Genomic DNA, 21,146 nt, shown 5'->3' on the forward strand with positions numbered 1-21,146 from the left:
CTTTTGCAGATGTTTTATCGGCAACAGGAAGAAATCCGTAGACTACGTGAGCTGGTAAACCAGAGAGATGTCCAAATTAAACAGCTGGAGCTGGAGCTCAGAAACCTCTGCATGGACACAGGCAGTTACTGAGGGTGCTGGCCTGCAGCTCTTTGCACCCCTGGCCGCTGGAGCAGAGTCCAGTTCCTGTGGATAACTCCTCCTAGGGTTTTTGCTGGGGGAAAAATTGATCCTTCAGGCAGCATGGACTTCCCTGGCTTGTGGTGGTCACATTTCCCTAATCATCACCAGACAGTTTATGATGGACTTGCTGTGCTTCTTCAGGCTCCCTTTGCTTGCCCATGCACTTTGTGTCAGAAGCTCATGCATTATTGCCAGTGACAGACTTTGGAAAATCTTGCTTTTCTGGTCTGGAGAAGCCACCTGTTAAGCTCTAGGAACAACCTGTTTTGCTGCCCCTCCACATGACAAGGGAATGGGACACGGGAGGCAGCTGCCAGCTTCTTTTCCTACTCCTGGATCCAGCAGTGCAGCTCCTGGGGCTGCTGCCCTCCTGCCCTGGGAGACCACTCTGCAGCTGAGCTTCAGAGGCACCTCTAGCTCCAAAGTGATCCTCATGCACCCCTCCTGCCTCAGTTTGGCCCCACATCTGGGTGGCTAGGCAAAGTCATGGCTACCCTGACCATGTTCTGGGGATAGTCCTGCTGTGAGTGGGAGGCTGCACTGGGGCTGCCGATGGCAGCACTTTTGTGATAGGTAAAGGGAAGTTGGTGTTTGGAGGTCTTACTTCAAAGGGGTGGTGGTGTGGACTGGTTCTCACCAGAGAAGCTGCAGGTGCAGTTTTTGGGTCCTTTGGGTCAGTGGCCTTCTTTCACTCCTTCTGCCAAAGACCAGCCACAGTCAGCTGGGGGCTGTGGTCCTGCGGTGCTCATCAGACAAATAAGGACAACATTTAAAGCTGCACAGGCTTGGCAGTGGGGTGTTTGCCAAGAGGCATTAAAAGGGTGAGGGAAGAGTTGCCTGACCCACTGCAGACCTTTCAGCACTGGTGCTACAAGTGTGTTGTCAACCACAGGAGGATTGTAGGACCATGGCTGGTCAGGCACAGCCCTCCCCAGTTGCTGGAGTATTGCTTGTCCTTGTGCCTGCAGCTGCTGCTTCATTAGCTCCCAGGTGCCAGCGCCTTGTCCTGTGCCTGCAGCCACCTGCAGCTGCAGAATCCCTACTCCCAGCTGTGTTGCCCAGTTCCCTGCATCCTCCAGGGCTGCCCTGCCTCCCCAAGCCTGGCAGCCACACTCATCTGTGCCCTTCTGCACCAGCTCTCTAGCTCACTGCCTTCCCCAGCCCTTTACTTAGGGCAAGAGCAGCTGCAGGATGCAGGTCCCATCCTTGGCTTCAGGGCTGGCACCTGTGACCAGCTTTATGCAGTCTGTCTGCAGTGTGCCGAGCTGGGCCAGTGACAGCAACAGGGGTAGTACACAGACCTGCCTGCCTCATCCGTGCCTGGGGGGTCTTCTCTCATTTATTCCCACGGTGTGGGGTAGGAGTGCACTGTCAGTTGTCCCAGGGTCTGAGCAACACATCAGCACTGGAGGGGGAACATTTTTCCTTGCCCCAAATGCACAGCTTATGGAGATGTCTTAAACCCAACCAGAACAAGCAAATGCTGTTTAACCTGTAACTGTGCACCTCTGTTGTGACACATGCAGGAATGAATACTATGCCCTGCTAGTTCCCTGAAGCCTGTTTCCCCAAAGTCTAAAAAAACCAACCAAAACCACCAAACACAAAAACCCTTCTTATGAAATTTCCACAAACAGGACTCCTTAGCAAGGGGACAAAAGGCTGTGCACTGCCTGTGCTCATGTGAGATGCCCCTCTGGTTATCCCTGAAGGCAATAGCCAGCAGGGAGCTCATGGGCTCTAAATACTCGTGTATGAGAATCACACAAAGACTTTGTCATGCCTTTTGCTCTTATGCAAAGACTTCATCCAGCTTTCAAAAATATTTCATTCATTTCTAAATACCAACAACAGATGTGGGTGCTACAAAGTCACAAATACTGTCATTTCCTTCTGCAGCATTACGAAGAGGGGATAGTTGTTCATGTTCTTCAGGAAGAGTCCTTTAGCATCATCCACTTACTTAACACTATTCTTTTTGTAAAAAGAATATATTAATAACAAAGTTGTTGAAACAAACTTCAGCTCATTTCAGATCTTCTAGAGTGGACTTTCCTGTGCCCTAGGAACACTCTGCAGTATGCGGTTACATGCAGAAGCATCTCACCTCAGATACAAAGCTTTAACCCAAACATGAATCTTACACCAGAAGTGGTCAGGCTTTCTCACCAAAGAGAAGAGCTATGTAAGAAGTCAAGAAGCTCACAGTTTTTTAGCCATGTCAAACAGGCCTGACAGCTTTTAACTTCAAAGCCATTGTCACAGAGGGTAGCCCCGGGGACATGACACTCTAGTTTTCAAGCTATCATTATCAGAAGGGAGAGCACTTGACACAGCCTTGACAGTCCAGGGGATATGACACATCCTTGTCACCATATGTGTTTTATTTGCTGCATTTTTTTTCTTATTTTTCATACAGAATAAATTATTTAAATTATTTCCAAGTCAGAGTCATTTAGCAGGATTTTAAAATCCTCTTGTGGACCATTTCTTTGTTATCCTATGACTGGTTAGCATAGTAAATGGTCAGCTGCCATGGTTCTTATCTTAGGGTTGTGTTGATTTCAGCATTTCTGGAAAAGAAGTTGCTTTCATTTAGGCTTTGCTGGCAACATTTGATAAAGTAAGACTATTTAATCAAAACTTCTTTTTTAGACAGTATGCCCGTAAAAGTGTAAGCTGTGAACTGTATTTCAATTTGGAGCATAAATGCAACCATAAATCTTTCACACAGAGAAAAAATATGGAGGAAATGGAGTTATGCGTTAATGAACTGTGCCTAGATAGACTTAAGTGATAATTTTAATAGTTTCTAAAACTCCTAACAGCTTTGTAAAAAACTGTAAAACGTGGGGATAAAAACCAAATTTGTGCAATGAAAAGCAAATGTAACTGAATAATAAATATATTTAGAGTTTTACTTTTTGATACATGCAAGGTTGTTGGTTTCTTATTATTCTTATTGTGTACATCCAGGGCGTTGAACTACTCCCTAACCTGGTCCTCCCTCTTCTGATATACAGCAGATATCCACCACAGCAGTACCCATTTTTCTCTGCCAGCTTTCACTTGCCTTAGGTGTATGTGAAACTCTTCAGATTCTCACCGTGGCTACTGTGCTTGTGGAAATCAAAAGCCTGCTATGAACAGCAGCTGTGCGACCAGTGGTTCACCTATAGTATCTGTTGAATCCTCCTTGGGCCTGATGGAGAAAACCAACACTTGGGTGCCCATGCCATTAAGCAGTGCCCCTGGCTAGTCACACTTGATACATCTCAAGTCACCCTGGCAGAATCTTTGGTGCATACATGGAAAACCAGCACTGCATAGTACAGAGCCAGATGAGCCTTGATAGCCTCTGGACAGCATCCTTAATGAGAGCCCCAGGCAAGCAGCAAACCTCCCTAGATGATAAATCTGGTCAGCAGATACAGGGCTTCTACCCTTGTAGTGGCCAGTAGTCTCCTCTAACTATTGCTTGTCACTTCTCACTTCCTTCTAGTGGTTCTGAGTGGCTCATGTGCATCCAGGAAACCCCCTTTTAGTTGGCCCTGACAAGGCTGGGACCAAGGCCACATGGCTGGAGCTACCACGCTTAAAACCCTGCTTGTCTGAGCTACTGACAATTGCTGATTTTGTCAGCAAAGAAACCTCTCCTGATTAAGCTCCTTGTGGAGAAGCAGAGAAGAAGTTTCTGAACTTCATTTTTCAGTGCCATAACATGGCTAATAATGCTATGCCCAGTTCTTTTCAAATCCCTATTTGCAATAAATGATGCACAGTAATCTGTTAAAGTGAGTTCTTAAAAGGAATGTGTGCTTAAGTCAAGATGGTTTCTTCTCCTGATTTTTCTCTCCTCTTTTTGCATGTTTTTTCTTCAGTAGAAATTTGCACATCCAGTTACTTCTTATCCAACCACAAACAACCCTGAGGATCCACAGAGGAAGAGGCTTAAGAGCACATGGAGTTATGATTATTTTGCATCTTTCCCAGCACTCAGCCATCAGATATGGAAGGCATGGGTGAGGGGCATTAGAGGTGGCTCAAGTCAGTCCAGTTTTTATTTCCTTTTAACAGGAGAACTTGGATAAGTGGTGCTTGTTACATTCTTCCATCCAGATTAGACGGGGTGACTGTGCTTCTGGCTACAGAACTTTTCTGCTTTGTGTTTAATTTGCTACATTATACTTTCACCATCTTGACCCACATGGACATATTTGGTCAGATCTTGCAAGACCTTTGGGAAAATAGCAGCAGTACCTTAGCTCATCTTTGGGTGTATATGTTTTAAGTGCCAAAGTCAAATCTTTGCACTGGTTCCATATTTCAGCAGGACTCAATATACAAATGCATATGTGAGCAAACATGAGTAAGGAATAGAAAACACAGGTGTGTGGAATAGTCTGTAGAGTAAAATCACCCAAATGAGAAGGTAACGTGTTTTGAATCAAACCTTACTTACTACTGATGGTCTTTAGAGAACCAATCAGCTTCTTTGGCTTAATGCAGTCTTAACAGCCTCATTTCTATGTCAGCTTCTGTGCATCTTCTTTTGACGCAACATGTTTAGGTACATTTTAGCAGCAAGACTAACATGTGTGCGTAAGGGTGGAGAGTTCCAGAGGCAACCTGATCATTGCAAGAAGCTTTTTTTTTTTTTGCCAGGGGCTGGGGCCATGGATTCTTCTCTTCAGTTTTCACAGAGATGTTCCTGCAGATATTTTTTGTGTGATTTTATCTGAGCCTTTAAGAAAAAGAATTTTTAATTCCCTTGTAATTAATTTAGTTTCCTGATAAAGTTCACTGTGGTTTTTTTGCAACCAATAATTAAATGAATCAAGCACAGAAAAAGTTGAAGTCGAGCATATCTGTTCTTCTGCCTGCCTAGCTAGAAGGGCATACTTCCCAGGCTCTGGGCAAATTTCCTGATACACTGTGAACATTTGGAGTTCACAGAGTATTAAAAAACTTTCTGATATATAACAGAGACTGTGATTTACTGGACTATAGACTTTAGAGCTGGACTTGAATTTAGAGCTTTTGCTCTCCCCAGGTCCATGTGAACCTCTGCAAAGTCTCACTCTTTCCTTTCAATGAGGCACTTTTATTTCAAAGAGAGGATGCTTTCTGTCCCTGGAAGCTTGCAAGACCAGGCTGGATGGAGCTGTGAGCTGTGAGTGGAAGGTGTCCCTACCCATGGCAGGGGGGTTGGAACTTGATGACCTTCAAGGTTGCTTCTAGCCCAAACCTCTCCATTATTCTAAGGGGCTGTTTCGAGCAATCTCTGGCTGGGGGTGTTTTGGTCAAGTGATCCTCACCATCTGTGTGGACGTGGGTGGGAAGTGCAGGGACATGGCCACAGCATTGCAGCCTGCGTGTGCCATCAGTCCTGGGTGAAGGCCAGTGATGGCCTCCCTGCCTGTGTGAGGCCCTGCCATGGCTTTAGGCCGGCCTCTATGGCCTGGGAAGGGTGACTGCTGTGCCATAGCCAGACCTGAGGCCAGGCCTGGGGCAGAAGTGAGGTGTCAGGCCCCAGTGCCAGGCCAGGGGACGACGGTGTTGGCTGTCACGGCCTGCCCAGCCTGTGGGCCAGGCCCCGGGGGGCTTCGCCAGGTAGGTGAACGGAGAGAGTTGGGCTCTAACACACTGTGAAGACAGACAAGGCAGGGCTGATGGTAGGCAAGAGGTGGTAACTGGATCCCTCAGAGAGGCCTCCTGAGCTGTGACACAACTCCTGCCCCTGCCACATGCAGAGGATCGAAGGTATTTTGTTGGGGGGTGCGCACTCTGTGTACCTGGTGCAACCCGAAGGCACCATGTTGGAGCAGGGAGGAGGGCCTGTCTCCCAGGGCTGCGGGCGAGCAGGGACTGTGGGGTGGGGAAAAGGCAAGGGGAAAGGAAAAGGAGTGGAAGAGAAGAAGAATGACATGGAGAAGGAAAAGGGGTGGGCATGCATAGGCTCCCCGTCCTGGTGTAGGGGATGTTGCTTTTGCTGCTGCAGCCCTTCGCTCCCACCTGACATCATTGGGCCAGTACAGCCATCAGCAAAGGAGCAGAGTTTGACAGACGTCCCTTCTTTACAGGCTTGCTGGGACTGGTCAGGGACCCAGTGTTCCCTGGAGCACTTCAGGAGGCCAGCCTGTAATTTTGTGCACCCTGAAGTCCCCGGCCACTGCCCACCACCTGAGGGAGGAAGTGCTGTTTAGGGAACAGTCCCTTCGCCCGCTCGCCCCACTGGAGACCCTGCCCTTGTCTGGGTGGAAGACCCTTCCTAGAAGCCACCCTGACCTCAAAGCCCATGGGCTCCTGGCCAGCCCCTCTCTTGGGGTCTGTCTGCTTGGCATCTCCACTGAGGCAGCCCTGGCCAGAGAGACTTTCCCTGCATGGCCCCTTGGGGGAAAGCAGCTGAGGCGAGGCTGCGTGATAGCCACAGCAGCACCTCTCACACCTACCTGCCCGTCCTCGGCTTTTCTCAGGGCACAAGGAAACCTCTGTGAAGGCTGTCAGTTTTCCCAGGCTTTCCTTGCCAGCCAAGACAAGAATCATGGAGGTCTGTGAAGCAAGGTTTGCCATGTGAAATCCTCTGTATGTGTTGTTCCAGAGGGGACTTCAGTACCATTTGTTTGCAAGATTGTGTAGCTGTCATTTGTCTTCAGCTACAAATTCCTCAGGTGTTTCAGCTCATCTGTCCTGCATAATCTGCTCTTCTGGGCTGCTTTTTGTGAACAAAAGCCTGGAACTTGGGAGAGATGCTTGTGCTCCTTTGCAAATTTGTTTCCTAATGCTTTGCTCAAGGTGGAGATGAGGATTGGTGTCTTTGAGGGGCCACTTTGTTTTATGAATTCAGGCCCTCAAGATTTTTCTGTCTTACCTTCTTTGTTTAGTGATTCTCCTTTCGGTGAGTGGTTATTTCTAATGTAGTTTGTAGCTGGTCTTTAGTTATATAATCCATGCTGAGGTCCAAAGGCACAAGACATTGAATTAAAGACTTGTTTAAAATAAACTCGTCCTTCCAGTTCAGCAGTTTGTACAGTTGTGTATTTTTTTTTTTTTTTTTAAACACTGAGAATTTGGGAGTCAATGCATTCCAGGGAATTCATGTTTCGCTATTGATATTGTGACAGATCCTTACTTAGAGCTGTTGTACCTATCAGTGCCTTCAGCAGAAATTGAATGCAAAACCCCAAGATCCAATACTTCATTGATTTCTTCACCTCTCTTTCTTTATGTGCTTGACTTCTTTGTGTATAGAATTTAAGGATTTTCATGTTACTGTAAGGTTATTTAATTAGGAAAAAACCCCTAAACCCTCAGTAAACGTCAACAGGAATTCCATTCTGCAGCAGTTTCTCTGCAATAACTGCAACATTACCTCAGTCCAGAAGAGGGAACTATTGTTTCATGTATGGCAAGCCCAAGCAAATAGTTCAGAAAACATTCTCACATCTATGGTAAAGGTGAAAATGGGCTTATCTAATGATAATAAAACACGAGGTTTGAAAGCTGAGCTATTTAGAAATTTTAACAAAACAACAAAAGATCGGAGCATATGAATTCCATCTACCTTTGCTTTTAGAGTATTCTCACATTGGTGATTTATATAAAAATATGTAGGTTAAATGGAACTGTTTATCATAGAACAGGAATATCTTAGATCCTATTTGTTTTCTGGCATGTGAAATAAATTATGTTAATTAGGTTACTTTGGTGACATACCTTAATTTGATTTTTTATCGAATGTCTAAGCCTTTCTGGGGAACAGTAGATACCCTATTTAAAAAAACGCATCTTTTCATTTACAGCTTTCTGCTATCAGCTGTTGCCAGAAATCAGAAAGGAGGAGTGTTTTCCTTCTCACAAGGATTCCTTTAAGTGAACAGTCTGGTACTTAGAACTTGGGTGTTATAAATGCCTGAGTTTCTTCAAGAGTACCTTATTGGGAGTGATTTTCTTTTAAAAAATATTTTAATATTCAGTTCTTAGAAGTATAGACTAAGAATTTAACAGCCAGTGCTCTCATAGCTAATATTTGTCTTTGGAGAAGGAGCTCTTTCTTACATCTTCCTAGTGATGATGGTATGTTTCTATCTTGAGCTATGTTGGTTTTAGCCTATATGCTCAACATTAAACAAAGTATTTATACCCTGACATATTGCATGTTCCTGTCACCATGCATAAAATCATGCACATGAGTGCCAAATAACAAATGAAAGCACAACGTGAAGCCATTGAACTACTATCAACTTATTTGGAGCCTGGGACTAGTTATATAGCCAGGGATTGAGAATAGAAATGAATGCTATTGTAACGGTTTTCAGGCAATGTGTGGACGATATGTCCTAGGCAGGGTCTCGCTAGCACTAGTGTGTACAAGAAAGTAAGCCTGCTGAACTTCTAAGATGCTAGCTAGCATCTATGATTAGATTTGAATAGAGAACTGAGAGCTACCATAAACTTCCAGTTAATGGTTTGTCAGTTAAACCATGCCTTTATTCTCATTGCTGCTGCTAGACAGCAGGGTAATATATTCAGACCAATAAACCCAACCTTGTGTCTCTGTCTTTAGTCCTGCTGATTTGTTGCCTGATGCTGGCAGGTATTTTGTGTGGCTTTCTCTGTTTTCTCACTTAGCCTTTGCCAGTTCATCTTGCTGACAAAAAGCAAACCTGATGTAACGTTTTTAATGGTGGCTATCAGGGAGATGACACCATACAATGACTTCTGGTTGTGACCAATAAACTAAACACATTTCTTATGTAACTCCAGATAAAACCAGTGAGGCAGATTTTCAGAGGCTGTATAGCAATACTGCATTTTACAATAGAGCTGTACTGGTGTTTACAGTCTATGGCTAGGAAGAAATGGGCTTGGCCACTTGCAATGAGTTTGTTCTCACTCTTTCTGTGTTTTCTAAGTAATAATATCTACTTTGCATAGTTTTTGTCTTTTGTTCATCTTCCTCTTTATCAGTCCTTGTATCTTCCCACTCATTTTTAAATTTTTCCCTAGGAACAGTGACACAGTGGCAAGACAATTATGGTGGTTTGCCCTATGAACCATTAAAAAAATCACAAGTTACAATTCCAGCTCTTGAATCTAAATGATTGACAGTGATATTCCAAATAGAAAGAACACAGCTTAATTTGCAGTTAAGATGGCAAGACAGTTCACCAACAGTTTAGAGTAGCTCATCTTTTGTCAATAAGCTAAGCAGATAAGACTCCAGATGATACCTTGAGGCTATATTGTAATCTTTCTCCACATATTACTTGTATTTGCATTTACAGCTGTAATTTGCCATGATGTGAAATGCTTTGTAAATTATCTGTGTAAAAGATTTTTTGCTATACAAGCAAACAAATTTATTTCAGATTTAAAAAATCAAGCAAATGTGATCTGGAACTCACTGGGGAGAGTAAGTGTAGTTGACTCCAATGTGTCTTCCTTATTAGCTTATTTGATTCTAGTTATGTATACAGCAGAGCTGAAAAGGACTAAAGGTGTCATCAATCCATGCCTGTGCCTGAGGCAGGATTAACTGCACCTGTGCCATTCCTGGCAGGTGTTTGTCTAGCCTATTAAAAACTTCCAGTGATGGAGATGTGTGCCATCTGTAGGTGATCTATGCCAATGTTTTTCCATCATCATCCTCAGCAAGTTTTACACCAATGTCTTACCTGGCTTTTTCTTTCTGTAACTTCAGGCTGTTACTTTTTGTCCTATTTTGAGAACTATAGAACCGACTATTCCTGTTTTTTTTTAATTTATTTATTCTGCAATAGCTCTCTATGCTGCTAAAGATCACTGAGTCCTTCCTCTGTAGGTGAAATTACCCTCAGTACATTCTCTTCTTCCTTGCTGGACTAATCTTACTGATCCTATGGGTCCTTTTAAATTGGTCTCTTCAAATCTTGTGATGCAACACTGTACACAGACTCCCAGAAGACAAGGGTACATTCACAGGTTATCTTGGGTGTAACCCTGTTTCTGTCAGCCTGTATGATGCTTGCTTTCCCACAGAAATGCATAAAATCATGCTCAGTATATTCACTGCAATCTGACCTCTCTTCCTGAAGAGTTGCTACATGCTTTCCTCCTCATATTTTTCAGATGGTGATTTCAGCTTGTGTGTAGTATTTCAGGCGTCTTTGTTGAAAGTATTTTCTAAACATCTTGAAATGAAAATACGCCTGAAGAGTAAGGAATGGGAGGTTAGACTCCATCAGTGTGCCATCAGAAATTAACAGGTGAAAATTTTCTTCCTGATAGTTATAGTGCTATGTTGAATTACGATAGCTTGGAATCCAGCTGTTATTATCCAGTCTTTATTACTGGAAAGCAATGAACAAAGTACAGTCATTCTTGCTCAACCATACTCAACAATGTAATTCATGGATTTGGGTGAGTGCCTGCCTGGCTCAAACTTTACTTTCATTTGCCCCTCTTATATTTGTTTATAAAAGGACTGCATACCTTGACATCTTGCTCCCTGGTAGAGGGTATGAGAACGCTCTCTTTGAGTATAGGGTACCATAGAATGGGATCTCTTCCTCATTATGAGGCCTCTTTCTTGAATTTTCAGTATAGACAGAAAGTCTTATATTTTCCTGTTGTAATGAACCACATGTAGTTCACATATAAGAAGATTAAGTATAAACTACAAATATGCAAAAATGTTGGAGAAAAATCATAAAGTGCTGAGAGAAAGTGAAAATAGGAAAAGGCAAAATGCAAGTAAGTCTTCCTTTTCAGTTCTAAAATAATGACACCCAAATGACACTGAAAAAAACGGCTGTGGTGAATTCCTTGTCCTGTGATGTCCTCAGATGATGACAAGGTGCTTATTGGATAATATTTTAGCTAAATGTGAGTCACTGGGCCCATTGTGAAAGTGCGTGGGTGAGCTTTTCTGGACTGGGTCATATAGAAGATCAGATCAGACAGTTTAACAGTCCCTTCAGCCTTAAAATCATTGAATGAGCAAAAGATCAGTGAGAATACAGACTTAACGATGCCAAAGGCAAGTAACGTGGAAGGGAGACTAAAAAGGAACACAGAAGATGGGACAAATTCAGTACTAATAGGCAACATGGCTTCTGAAGAGGGGAGAATGAATAACAAAGTAAAGGTTCAACTCCACCTTCTGGAGTCAGATGAAAGATTGCTGCAGATTTAAAAACTCCAAGGACTAGGCTCTTAAACTGTCCATAACTCATATGTGACCATTAAGTATATACACTGATACATGTATACACCACACTCCCCCCTTAAGTAATTGGAGTGAATTTGTTTTGTTTTAAACAATTTTGAAGGATTATCTGGCAGAACTTGAAAATGGGGTTGTCTTCAGCCCATGAGTGAAAGATGTTATGACGCATAACACAGTACCAAGCGTAGTGATAATGGTTGGCTATTTTCTGTGCAGTTGTGGCTTCCTTAGAGATTAAATTAGGAAGCAGATTAAAAAAAAAAAGTAAACTGTGTCATTTTCGTATTTCAGAGGAAAGCAACATCTTATGTTTGGGAGCGGAGAAAGCAGCAGCTGTGTACCATCACAAAGACAACCTATACGCTTCCTGGTAAGGGTGTAAGAGTCATTCTACTTGTGCACTGCTTGTTAATGTGCAGAGCCATCCTATCTATTGGCATAGGACAGAATATTTCAACTAAGCTGTCAGATGAAAGCACAAATATCTCTTCCAGAAATGAGAAAACCAGACAGCTTTGATAGAGCTTGATTTTACTTCTGACCTTTCAATTGGGGATGTGGAGGAAAGGAAGAGAAGATAATGATTTTGGTAGCAATACTTCACCATTAAACATGTTCAATGTTCTGGGTCAAAAGCAGCATCCATCAATACTGCAAGATCACTCAGTGGAGCAGCTGTGGTGGTCCAGCATATGCAGGTTACAAACCATTGCCACATATTAGCCATCTGGGGATGATTGGAAATGCCTGCCATTATCTGCCTGGGGTAGCAATTTGTAGGAGCTACAATGCATTATGATGGATTAGCTCTGCAGCTGAAGGTGTCATGACCCATTTCTCTGCATCTTCTTTGGAATAACACTGCAAAGTAAAGGCTTTTATTGTTGCAGTTTTGGGGCAGGAATCTAATTTGCAGTGATGCTGTAGGACAGAAGAGAGGAAACGCTTAGATAGCCACTGTGCCTGTGAACTAAGCATGCACTTCAGTTCTGTCACTTGGCTGTTGTTATGCTTACCTGCTTCAGGGTGTTCCCTAGCTAGGAATTGTTTACGTATTTCCATGCACTCAGGAGCTAAGCCATTAACACCAGTCCGGGACTTGTTTGCCAGGGTGTTTCTTCCAGGGTTGGTAACCTGCTTTCTTATTTCCACCTGTCCTTCTCCAACTGTCTATGCTTTTGCTGACTTTCTCAACTGTCATCAGTCTTATGCTACTCTGATACCTGGCAGCCCAGTTCCTTATGGTTCCTCGGGGAAGGCAGAAGGTACTGTGGTACCACTCTACGACACTGGCTTGCACTGTCTTATAAGGAGTGTTAGCCCTCCATTATATTTTTATCCTTCATGAGATCCTTTCTGAGGGATCTCTCTGTTGCTCTGACGGCTGCAGGACTGTTGATGAGGAATTGTTATGACAGTTTTTCTTTTTCTTATCTCATTTCTATGTTCTCTTACCTTCTTCTCATTCTGCCTCATTCCAGTAGGTTGTACAATGAGTAGACAGTTCTACTGTGATACAGTTCAAGGGTTTGTTACCTTTCTCCTAATACCACATGGAGAAATACAGATGCTTGGTTGGGTGATGAATCTACACAAATATGTGCATATAAACATGTGTATGTATACTCTCATGCACATGCACATGTACACACACTAACACACACTACTGCCGATGAATATGTAAGTACTTTGGTAGTAGTTTGCTTTCAGTGTGGAGCTGAGCAAGTTTACATCATTTATGAAGCAGGCAGCAATAGGAAGTTTTGTACTTTTAAAAAGAGCCTGGATGGTGTGCCTTTTTATTTACTTTTTAAAAGCAGAATCATATCTGGCTGTTTGGATCCCAGCTCCTCTTTCCTCCTCACCACTGCTCTGACCTCTGTTCAAGCCAGTTTCCCCAAAACATCAAGGAAAATACTGTAACATGCTTATTGGATTGACTCCTCAGGCTGTTGCTGACTGTTGGCTGATCTTTCAGTCTCCCAGCTCAAGCAAATAACTCAGCAGACCCTTTGATTAAAAATCTTTCAAGTTGGCTTAATTTTGTGTAAGGAGGAACAAAGCAGTCTACAGCATGAAGCAGGGTGTTCCTACACTTCTGTCCTTTCTTTGGGTCAGGTGAGTGAGCTTTTTGGACAGAAATGCAGAACATCTGTGAGGATGCTTTCTTGGTCTCAGAAACTCCTTCAAAGTCCTGCATCTTCTGGCAGGTTTTGTCCTTCTCCCAAGAAACAGAGAACAGGTGATTTCTACTTTCTGGGATCAGATCCCTCTTTAACTTCTTTTGCTGGAATTTGGACCCGAACCTGAGCAGTGGTTAGTGTGCATTACCTTCCACTAGAGCAAAACAACTTCTTGGCTGGTTTATCTCATAGCACTTATACTCATGTTGACATTGGCATCAGTAACTGCATGTCTTCAGACCTGAATGATTTCCTCTGCAGTGACATATACCTAGTCCTATGCAAAAATGACAGCATTAGCAACAGGACAGCAGTTACTTTGATGGGGACAGAGCTGACATGGCTATAAGAAACCTGCTGTCCAGATGATTCTGTAAGAGTTCATACGGTATTCTTGCCCCATAAGACTCAGAAAACATTCTTAAGCTGCAGACTCCTTATGACAAGTAGATAGACTTTATATGGACTTGTTCTTTGAAATGTGAAGCATAATCTACACTTGCAATTATATTTATGCATCCCTATTCACTCATAACCTTACAGTACTCTTTCACAGGCCCCTTGAGAGGCTGACAGTCAAGATACAAATATAAAGTGCAGTATAGGTATCAAGACACATCTGTTTGGTGCTCCTGGGTGCTCGACAAATAATTGGAGATGTGAGATCGGCATGGGTGGTTAGCTGGTATATATAAGACAACCCAGGCATATTATGCAGGGGCTGAGAGATTAATGTTGTGCCTGTGACGCAAAGGGATGAGTTACAGATCAAGTACGAGCAGACTGGATACAGAAGACATGTTATGAAAAGAGGTAGATCTAGCTGCAACCCGCCTTAGTGGACACTACCTTGTGGAAACATTCTATTTGGGTAAGTCAGTAGCAAGTAGCCACAGACTGGTGGAGTCAGCACAGTGCCAGGGGAAAGAAGTCCTTCTGTGGCCTTTTCTTCTTGCTAGAAGATTATGTGCCTGCAGCAGGACTGTTTTACAATTTTCTGGTGTGCTGTCTACCACAGTTTTGGTTGCATGTAGTGAAGAACATCATGATTGAAAGAAGCACACCAACTAGAAATAAACTTCAGTGAAACTGCATGTGCAGAGCACTGAAGGAGGTGTCAGCTCTCCTTGCTTTAGGCAGTGACCAAGAAACTTATTCCTTTTGGTAAGAAATGGAAAAAGAAAACATCATTGTGTGTTATATGTAGGTTTGTCATTCCTTTTCTGTCTGATATACTTCACAACTGCCACTGAAGGCTGGAAAGTCTCAGAGAACAATTGGGTACTTTTACAAAGAGCTTCTAATGAACCAGCAGCACAATTTTTTTTCTGAAGTTCTATCTGAAAAATGCAGAAGAGGTTACCTGTTCACCTTGTGAAAGTGCAACTACAAGGCAGATAAATTCATGGGAGAAAAGAAAAAGAGTAATCTTAAGAGTGAAAAGAAAAAAAGTATGTTGAAAATGTTCCTTTGAAAAGCACAGAATTCCAAACAGATCTATGTCCCTGAAGGGTCAAGGGATGAGGGAGCACAGAGGACAGAGGACACAGATGGCTTCTGTCGTTGCTTTAAAGCAGCACTTGGGCAGTGAACATGCCAACATTCATGTCACAGCCAGGGTGGGAGTGAGTGGACTTGGGGAAGGGCTGTGAATGTTGTTTCCTTGGGATCTGCAAAAGAGACAGCACCCAAACAAACCTAGGCTTATTCAGGAGCTGTAGTGGTGCCGGTACTTTTCAAACTGTATTGAGATGATGACACCACAGGCTTGAAAGGAAAACCCAAGCTGTCTGCCAGAGCAGGCAATAGTGCTTGCGATTACAAACAGGTGGATGAAATGTGTAGGGTAATTGTCAGGCTCAGGACATTTAAAAAGACATGGGGGTATTTAATATATTGGTGCCTAGAAAATGAGCTAAACATTTCCTCATATTATCTTAATCTCTTACTTATTGGGAGAGACCTTACATGCCTCTCCTGAGGGTTTTACTCTGGAGCATCGGCAGGGTGTTTGCTGGGGAGGAATGACAGTGAATAAGCAGGTAGAATCATGCTGTACCACTGCTCTCTACTCTGCTGTCCTGAAGGACATGTGACTTTTGGGTTTCAACTTGTTTAGCTCTAGACACCTCATACATGTACACTGAGCTCCAGACCAAAGACACACCAACTATGGAGTAAGTGAAGGAGCAGCCTGCTTCCAAAGAAGGAGGTTTTTGCCTTTGGTAGGAAAAGTCAGTTTCTCCAAATGGTAAAGTCTGTGCATGATGTGGGGAACCTGAATATGGTGTCACAGTGATCCTAAGGGATTCATCAAAGGTGTCATTTAAATACATAAGTCTCAGCCTTTATCTGTCTGAGTCTCGTAAGTAGACAAGTTTTCTTTGCCTACCTCAAAGGAATTTACTGAGGACAAAGACACTTTTGGTCCTCAGATATTACAGTAAAGTGCTGTAGGTACTGCAGATTTGCGAAACCCATGAAAAGACATACGCAGCACTAATTGGCTTTTGCTGTTTCCTCAGAGCACCTTCTGGGGCATTCATTCCAGTGGTCTCATTTCAGCTGCATGGCAGGTATTCATCTTAGTGCTTCTTTGCCTGCTGTACAAGTTTTTTTCTTAGCATTTTGAAAAGACCTAATTTGTTGTCATAGGGATGCCTCTGGAGAAGTTCTAGCAGTTCATGCTAGAGCTGCTTAAGATGTTGTGACCCTCAGCTGTCAGCAGCTGTTGCAGAGGTAGGACAATAAGCAGTGTGTCTTCCACTGCCTGCCCAGGGTCAAGGACAAGGAGATTACAGTAAATTGAAACAAAATGACAATGATTCCAGCCTGAACAGAGCAGACCTCATACGCAGGCAGACTTGGTGTTTTAGAGCTGTATTTGGTTGTGGTTCTTTTCATATCCTTCCAAAGATCAAAAAAAATGTTGATGTCTTTCTTTTCCTTTCTCCGTGAAGGATGCCTCCATACATTTTCCTGCTTCCAGCTATATGGTATGATTCTCCTTGGGCCAAGACATGGGTGCATTCTGAAGTAAGGTAGGAAGAGCTGGCTTAAAGATGTGACTAAGCAGGGGTGAGTTCGGTGACAGTCATCCTCTAGCCTCTTCTCCAGACTTGGAAAAGTTTTCCGACAAGGTACTCAGTACTGTGATTCAGGGGAGCAGAAGATTTAGGGATCTCCCTTAAAAAACAAATGTGAGCAGTAGCAAAGGCTGGCTAGTGCTATTTTTGTAATTGTATTATCTTCAGAACTGGAAGATCATGCCTTCTGTTGAGCAGTTCCCTCCTTTTCTGTCTCACATTTAACCACAGCAAAACCAAAATACATTGTTTAACATTTTGTACTTGCTGATTAACAGCAGCAACTGAAAGCAGCTGTGGGAGGTCATTACAGTGGAGTCAAGGGACCTGAGATCTGCTGTTGAGCTCCTAGGATTATGCAACAAAATATTATTCTGTAGTTGGAATTACATCATTTAGTGATTTCAGCTTTGTTTCTGAAGCTATTTATAAACAGAGGTAATAAATATGTGTTTACTGTGCTTACCCGAACAAAATATCATTCAAGAGAGATTCATGGACCAACATACACAGAAATTCATTTTATAAGGCATTTATTGCAAAAACCTCTGTTCACATAAACTTCAAACTCTTTAGTATTTCAGCTATGATGATGAAATTATCAGTGTCTCACTGTGTCGTTTGATAACACCATAAACCTGTATAAATATACGCATGTACCTCACAAGCTAGTATTAAGTGTGCAAGGGCACAGATCATTTTCTTCACTGTGAAAACTATAAAAATTGTTATTGTGGACTAGACCAAAGGTCTGTCTGAGGCAGTGTTCTGTCTTCAGTAGTAATTAAAACCGGGGGAAAATAGGAACAGAGCAAACACACTTTTGTCCCAGTATCCACTTATTTTCAGTGTGGGAAGTCTTTTGGTTTGGACTGGCATCAGTTTGCTCTTCCAGCTTACTAAATATTCCACAAGTGGATGCAGGAAGGCAGTGGGTGATAATCTAGTGGAAAGGCTTTAAACCTGTACTGTGAAGACAATATCAAATCACAGAACCAGATACCACAATGGTGAGGGAGTTCAGAAACCTGGCTACATATATAATTTTATGGTTAACATGTTTTGTAATGAAAGATGTGATTACTGGGTAAAATGATTAAAATATAGTTTACAATGTATAAAATGACTGAGCATGTGTTCTCTAAGTGTCTTTGTATGTAGCTAGATGACTACTATAAACACTTTCTTATCTATGAGCCACTCCCTGTATTTCTAAATACAAAGCGTTTACTCCAAGAGCCCCTCCAGCAAGTTCGAATAAACAAAGCAACTGGTAAAGTCGTAGCTACCCAGGAGTGCCTTGGGAGAAGGGTGTTATAAATGCTGACAATAGATGGGCTCAATATATCGTTTGAGAAAGTTGTAGCTAGTGGCCTCATTCATCATAGTGACAGCAATACTGACAGCTCTCTGCAGTGCTTCATTGCGAAATGATGGATCAGCAACGAGGGCTGGCTGGCAGGAGACACTTGAAACATCCAGAGCTTTCAAAGTCTACCTTCCCTGTCATGCTTTATTTGTGCTGCATAATGGACAAGCACAGACAGTGTGTTGAATTATAGGCTTGAGCCTTGAGATCCTGACCAGGGATAATTTGGCTAAATCTGTACAATTCCTTTTCAGATGCATGTGATAGCAAAGCCGGTGGCAGAATTGGGGAAGATCCTGGCCACTCAGAGCTAATCACATTTAATACACGGATAGGACACATAATCATGAAGAAGAGTTACTTAGGACAGAGGGAAAGGCCAGACTTCTTTGTGATTTGCTTTTGGAATAGAATTATAGAATCATTTACATTGCAAAAGACCTTTAAGATCATCAGGTCTAACCACTGACCTAGCACTGCTAAGCCCACCACTAAGCCATGTCCCTAAGTGCCACATCTCGATGTCTTTTAAATACCTGCAGGGATGGTGGCTCAACTACTTCCCTGGGCAGAGTGTTCTAATGCTTGACACTCTTTTGGTGAAGCAATTTTTCTTAATATCTAATCTAAAACTCCCCTGGTGCAATTCGAGGCCATTTCCTCCTGTCCTATCACTTGTTACTTGAGAGAAAAGACTGACACATTTCAGGTAGCTGTAGAGAGTTATAAGGTCTCCTCTCAGCCTCCTTTATCCAGACTGAACACCCCCAGCCCCCTCAGCGGCTCCCCACAAGACCTGTGCCCCAGCCCCTTCCCCAGCCCCGCTGCCCGTCTCTGGACACGCTGCAGCCCCTCTACGTCCCTCTTGCAGAGAGGGGCCCAGACCTGAACACAGGGTTCGAGGGGCGGCCTCAGCAGTGCCCAGTGCAGGGGGACGGTCACTGCCCTGGTCCTGCTGGCCACCCTGCTGGGGACACCAGCCAGGGTGCTGCTGGCCGCCTGGGCCCCCTGGGCACACTGCTGGCTCCTGCCCAGCCGGCCGTCACCCAGCACCCCCAGGCCCTTTCCCACCAGGCCCTTTCCAGCCGCTCTGCCCCAGCCTGTAGCGCTGCGTGGGGCTGGTGTGACCCAAGGGCAGGACCCGGCACTGAGCCCTGCTGACCCTCACACCACTGGCCTGGGCCCATCGCTCCAGCCTGCCCAGCTCCCTCTGCAGAGCCTCCTGCCCTCAGGCAGGTCAACACTCCCCCCAGCCTGGTGTCATCTGCAAACTGACTGAGGGTGCACTCGATCCCCTCATCCAGGTTGTCAGTAAACATATTAAACAGGATTGGTCCCAATACCGAGCCCTGGGGAACACCTCCAGCTGGTTGTAACTCCCTTCACCACCACTCTTTGGGCTTGGCCGTCCAGACAGTTTTTACCCAGCACAGAGCACACCCACACAAGCCCTGAGCAGCCAGTTTCTCCAGGAGAATGCTGTGGGAGGTGGTGTCAAAGGCTTTACTAAGGTCCAGGTAGACAACATACACAGCCTTTCCGTCATTCACTAGGTGGGTCATATTGTCATAGAAGGAGATCAGGTTTTTCAAGCAGGACTTGCCTTTATAACCCCATGCTGGCTGGGCCTGATCCCCCAGTTGTCCTGCACATGCACTCAGGATAATCTGCTCCATAACCTTCCCCACACCGAGGTCAGGCTGGCAGGTGTGTAGTTTCCTGGATCCTCCTTTCTACCCTTTGTGTAGATGGGCATCACATTTGCTTGGATGAATTGGCCTAGATGCTGATGACCAGAAAGCATTTCAAAGTTATAAATCAGTCTGTGGGCTGTATACACAGAGACAAATTAATGATGACATAAATCTAATGGCTCATGTAGCTCAAAAAACAAGTGAAGTTATAGTGCCATGACAACAGCAGATGTACTTGGAGAGGATGTGAAATAGACTTTAAAATTTGGCAAAGATAGGTTGAATAAAAATAATATGTGCAGAACATGACTGAAATGCTCCCTGACAGCACCATGGTGCTTGGCTTTTTCTTCTTTATTGCTGTGAAGCTGATAGGTGACTTGTTAAGGCAGAGCAGTAGCAGCATCTAAAGCTGTGTTTCAGTTAAGGGTCAGTGTCAGTGTTTTGATTATAAAACTTTTTCCTTCAGACAATATAGTACTGCAATAAAATCATTCATTCTGGCCTGAAAGGTGCTGCATGACAGTTTGGTCCTGGGGCACAAACAGACCAGTGAAACAGCCCAACTGAAAGTCAGCTGAAGTCAAGGGCAAGTCTTTGGTTTGCTTTCTGATCAGGCCCATGTAAACTGAGTGGCTGTGTGATGAATTAACAATGCTGAATTTCCAGTGTCTGCAGAGCATGAACAGTGAAAGTGGTTGTTTCCCTACAGTGACTGTTGAGTGGGCACACTAGCTTTGTAAGATGCACATTAAGTGAGGACATTGCCAACATATGACACAGATCTCAGCTAATATCCTCTTCCCTTAAAACACACACTTACAGCATGGGCAGGGGCCAGTCAGCACAGCTGCAGTTCTAGGGCATGGATGACAACATTACTTGGATCCATGGCTCCTAACAATGGGGACAGGCTTGAGATATCCAAATTAGGACTTAGATCTCCATGTGCTTGCTCTAAAGTCAGTGCAAAGAGAGACAATTTCCAAGGTGGGCTGTGATATGGAAGTATGTGGCTCCAAATTTATCATCTCAGTCCAGTGGCTGAAGTGAGATAGCGTCACAGAGGAGCTGCTAGTAAGGCTGAAAACATCTGTTGTCCTGCTGAGGTATCTCCCAGGTCCAAGTCCACCATCGCTTCTTACAAGGGAGTCCATCTGGGATATGTCCAGGTACCCTGTGGGGGAAGTTTTCTTCAGTCTTTTGAGGACGGAGTGCCACGTGTGTTCAGCATGTGTTTGGCAGGAGAGGTATTCTCAGCTTCATGAGAGTAAAGGGAAGATTCCTATGGTGTAAGCCAAGGACAAGTGGGTATTCATCAGTCAGTCAAGTCTTCCTTACGAAGTACAGTCAGGGCCAGAAAACCAGCGGTTTTCAATCTTCTCCAGTTTGTAGGTCCCTAAAATATATGGAGATTGGAGA

The 21,146-nt window shown here is 43.8% G+C and overlaps 1 protein-coding gene across 3 annotated transcripts in view; it reads left to right on the forward strand.

Annotated features, from left to right (window-relative positions):
* CORO2A (coronin 2A) overlaps positions 1-21,146 on the forward strand; it is a 98,713-nt gene that overhangs the window by 57,235 nt on the left and 20,332 nt on the right. For all 3 annotated transcript variants that reach the window (XM_080372981.1, XM_080372982.1, XM_080372983.1), the window contains exon 12: positions 1-21,146. This exon is cut by the window's right edge and continues 20,332 nt beyond it. In XM_080372981.1, coding sequence (XP_080229107.1) covers positions 1-132 — 132 coding nt within the window. In that variant the 3' untranslated portion in view covers positions 133-21,146.

The sequence above is a fragment of the Falco punctatus genome, assembly GCF_963210335.1.
Source record: "Falco punctatus genome assembly, chromosome: Z".
NCBI classification, from domain to species: domain Eukaryota; kingdom Metazoa; phylum Chordata; class Aves; order Falconiformes; family Falconidae; genus Falco; species Falco punctatus.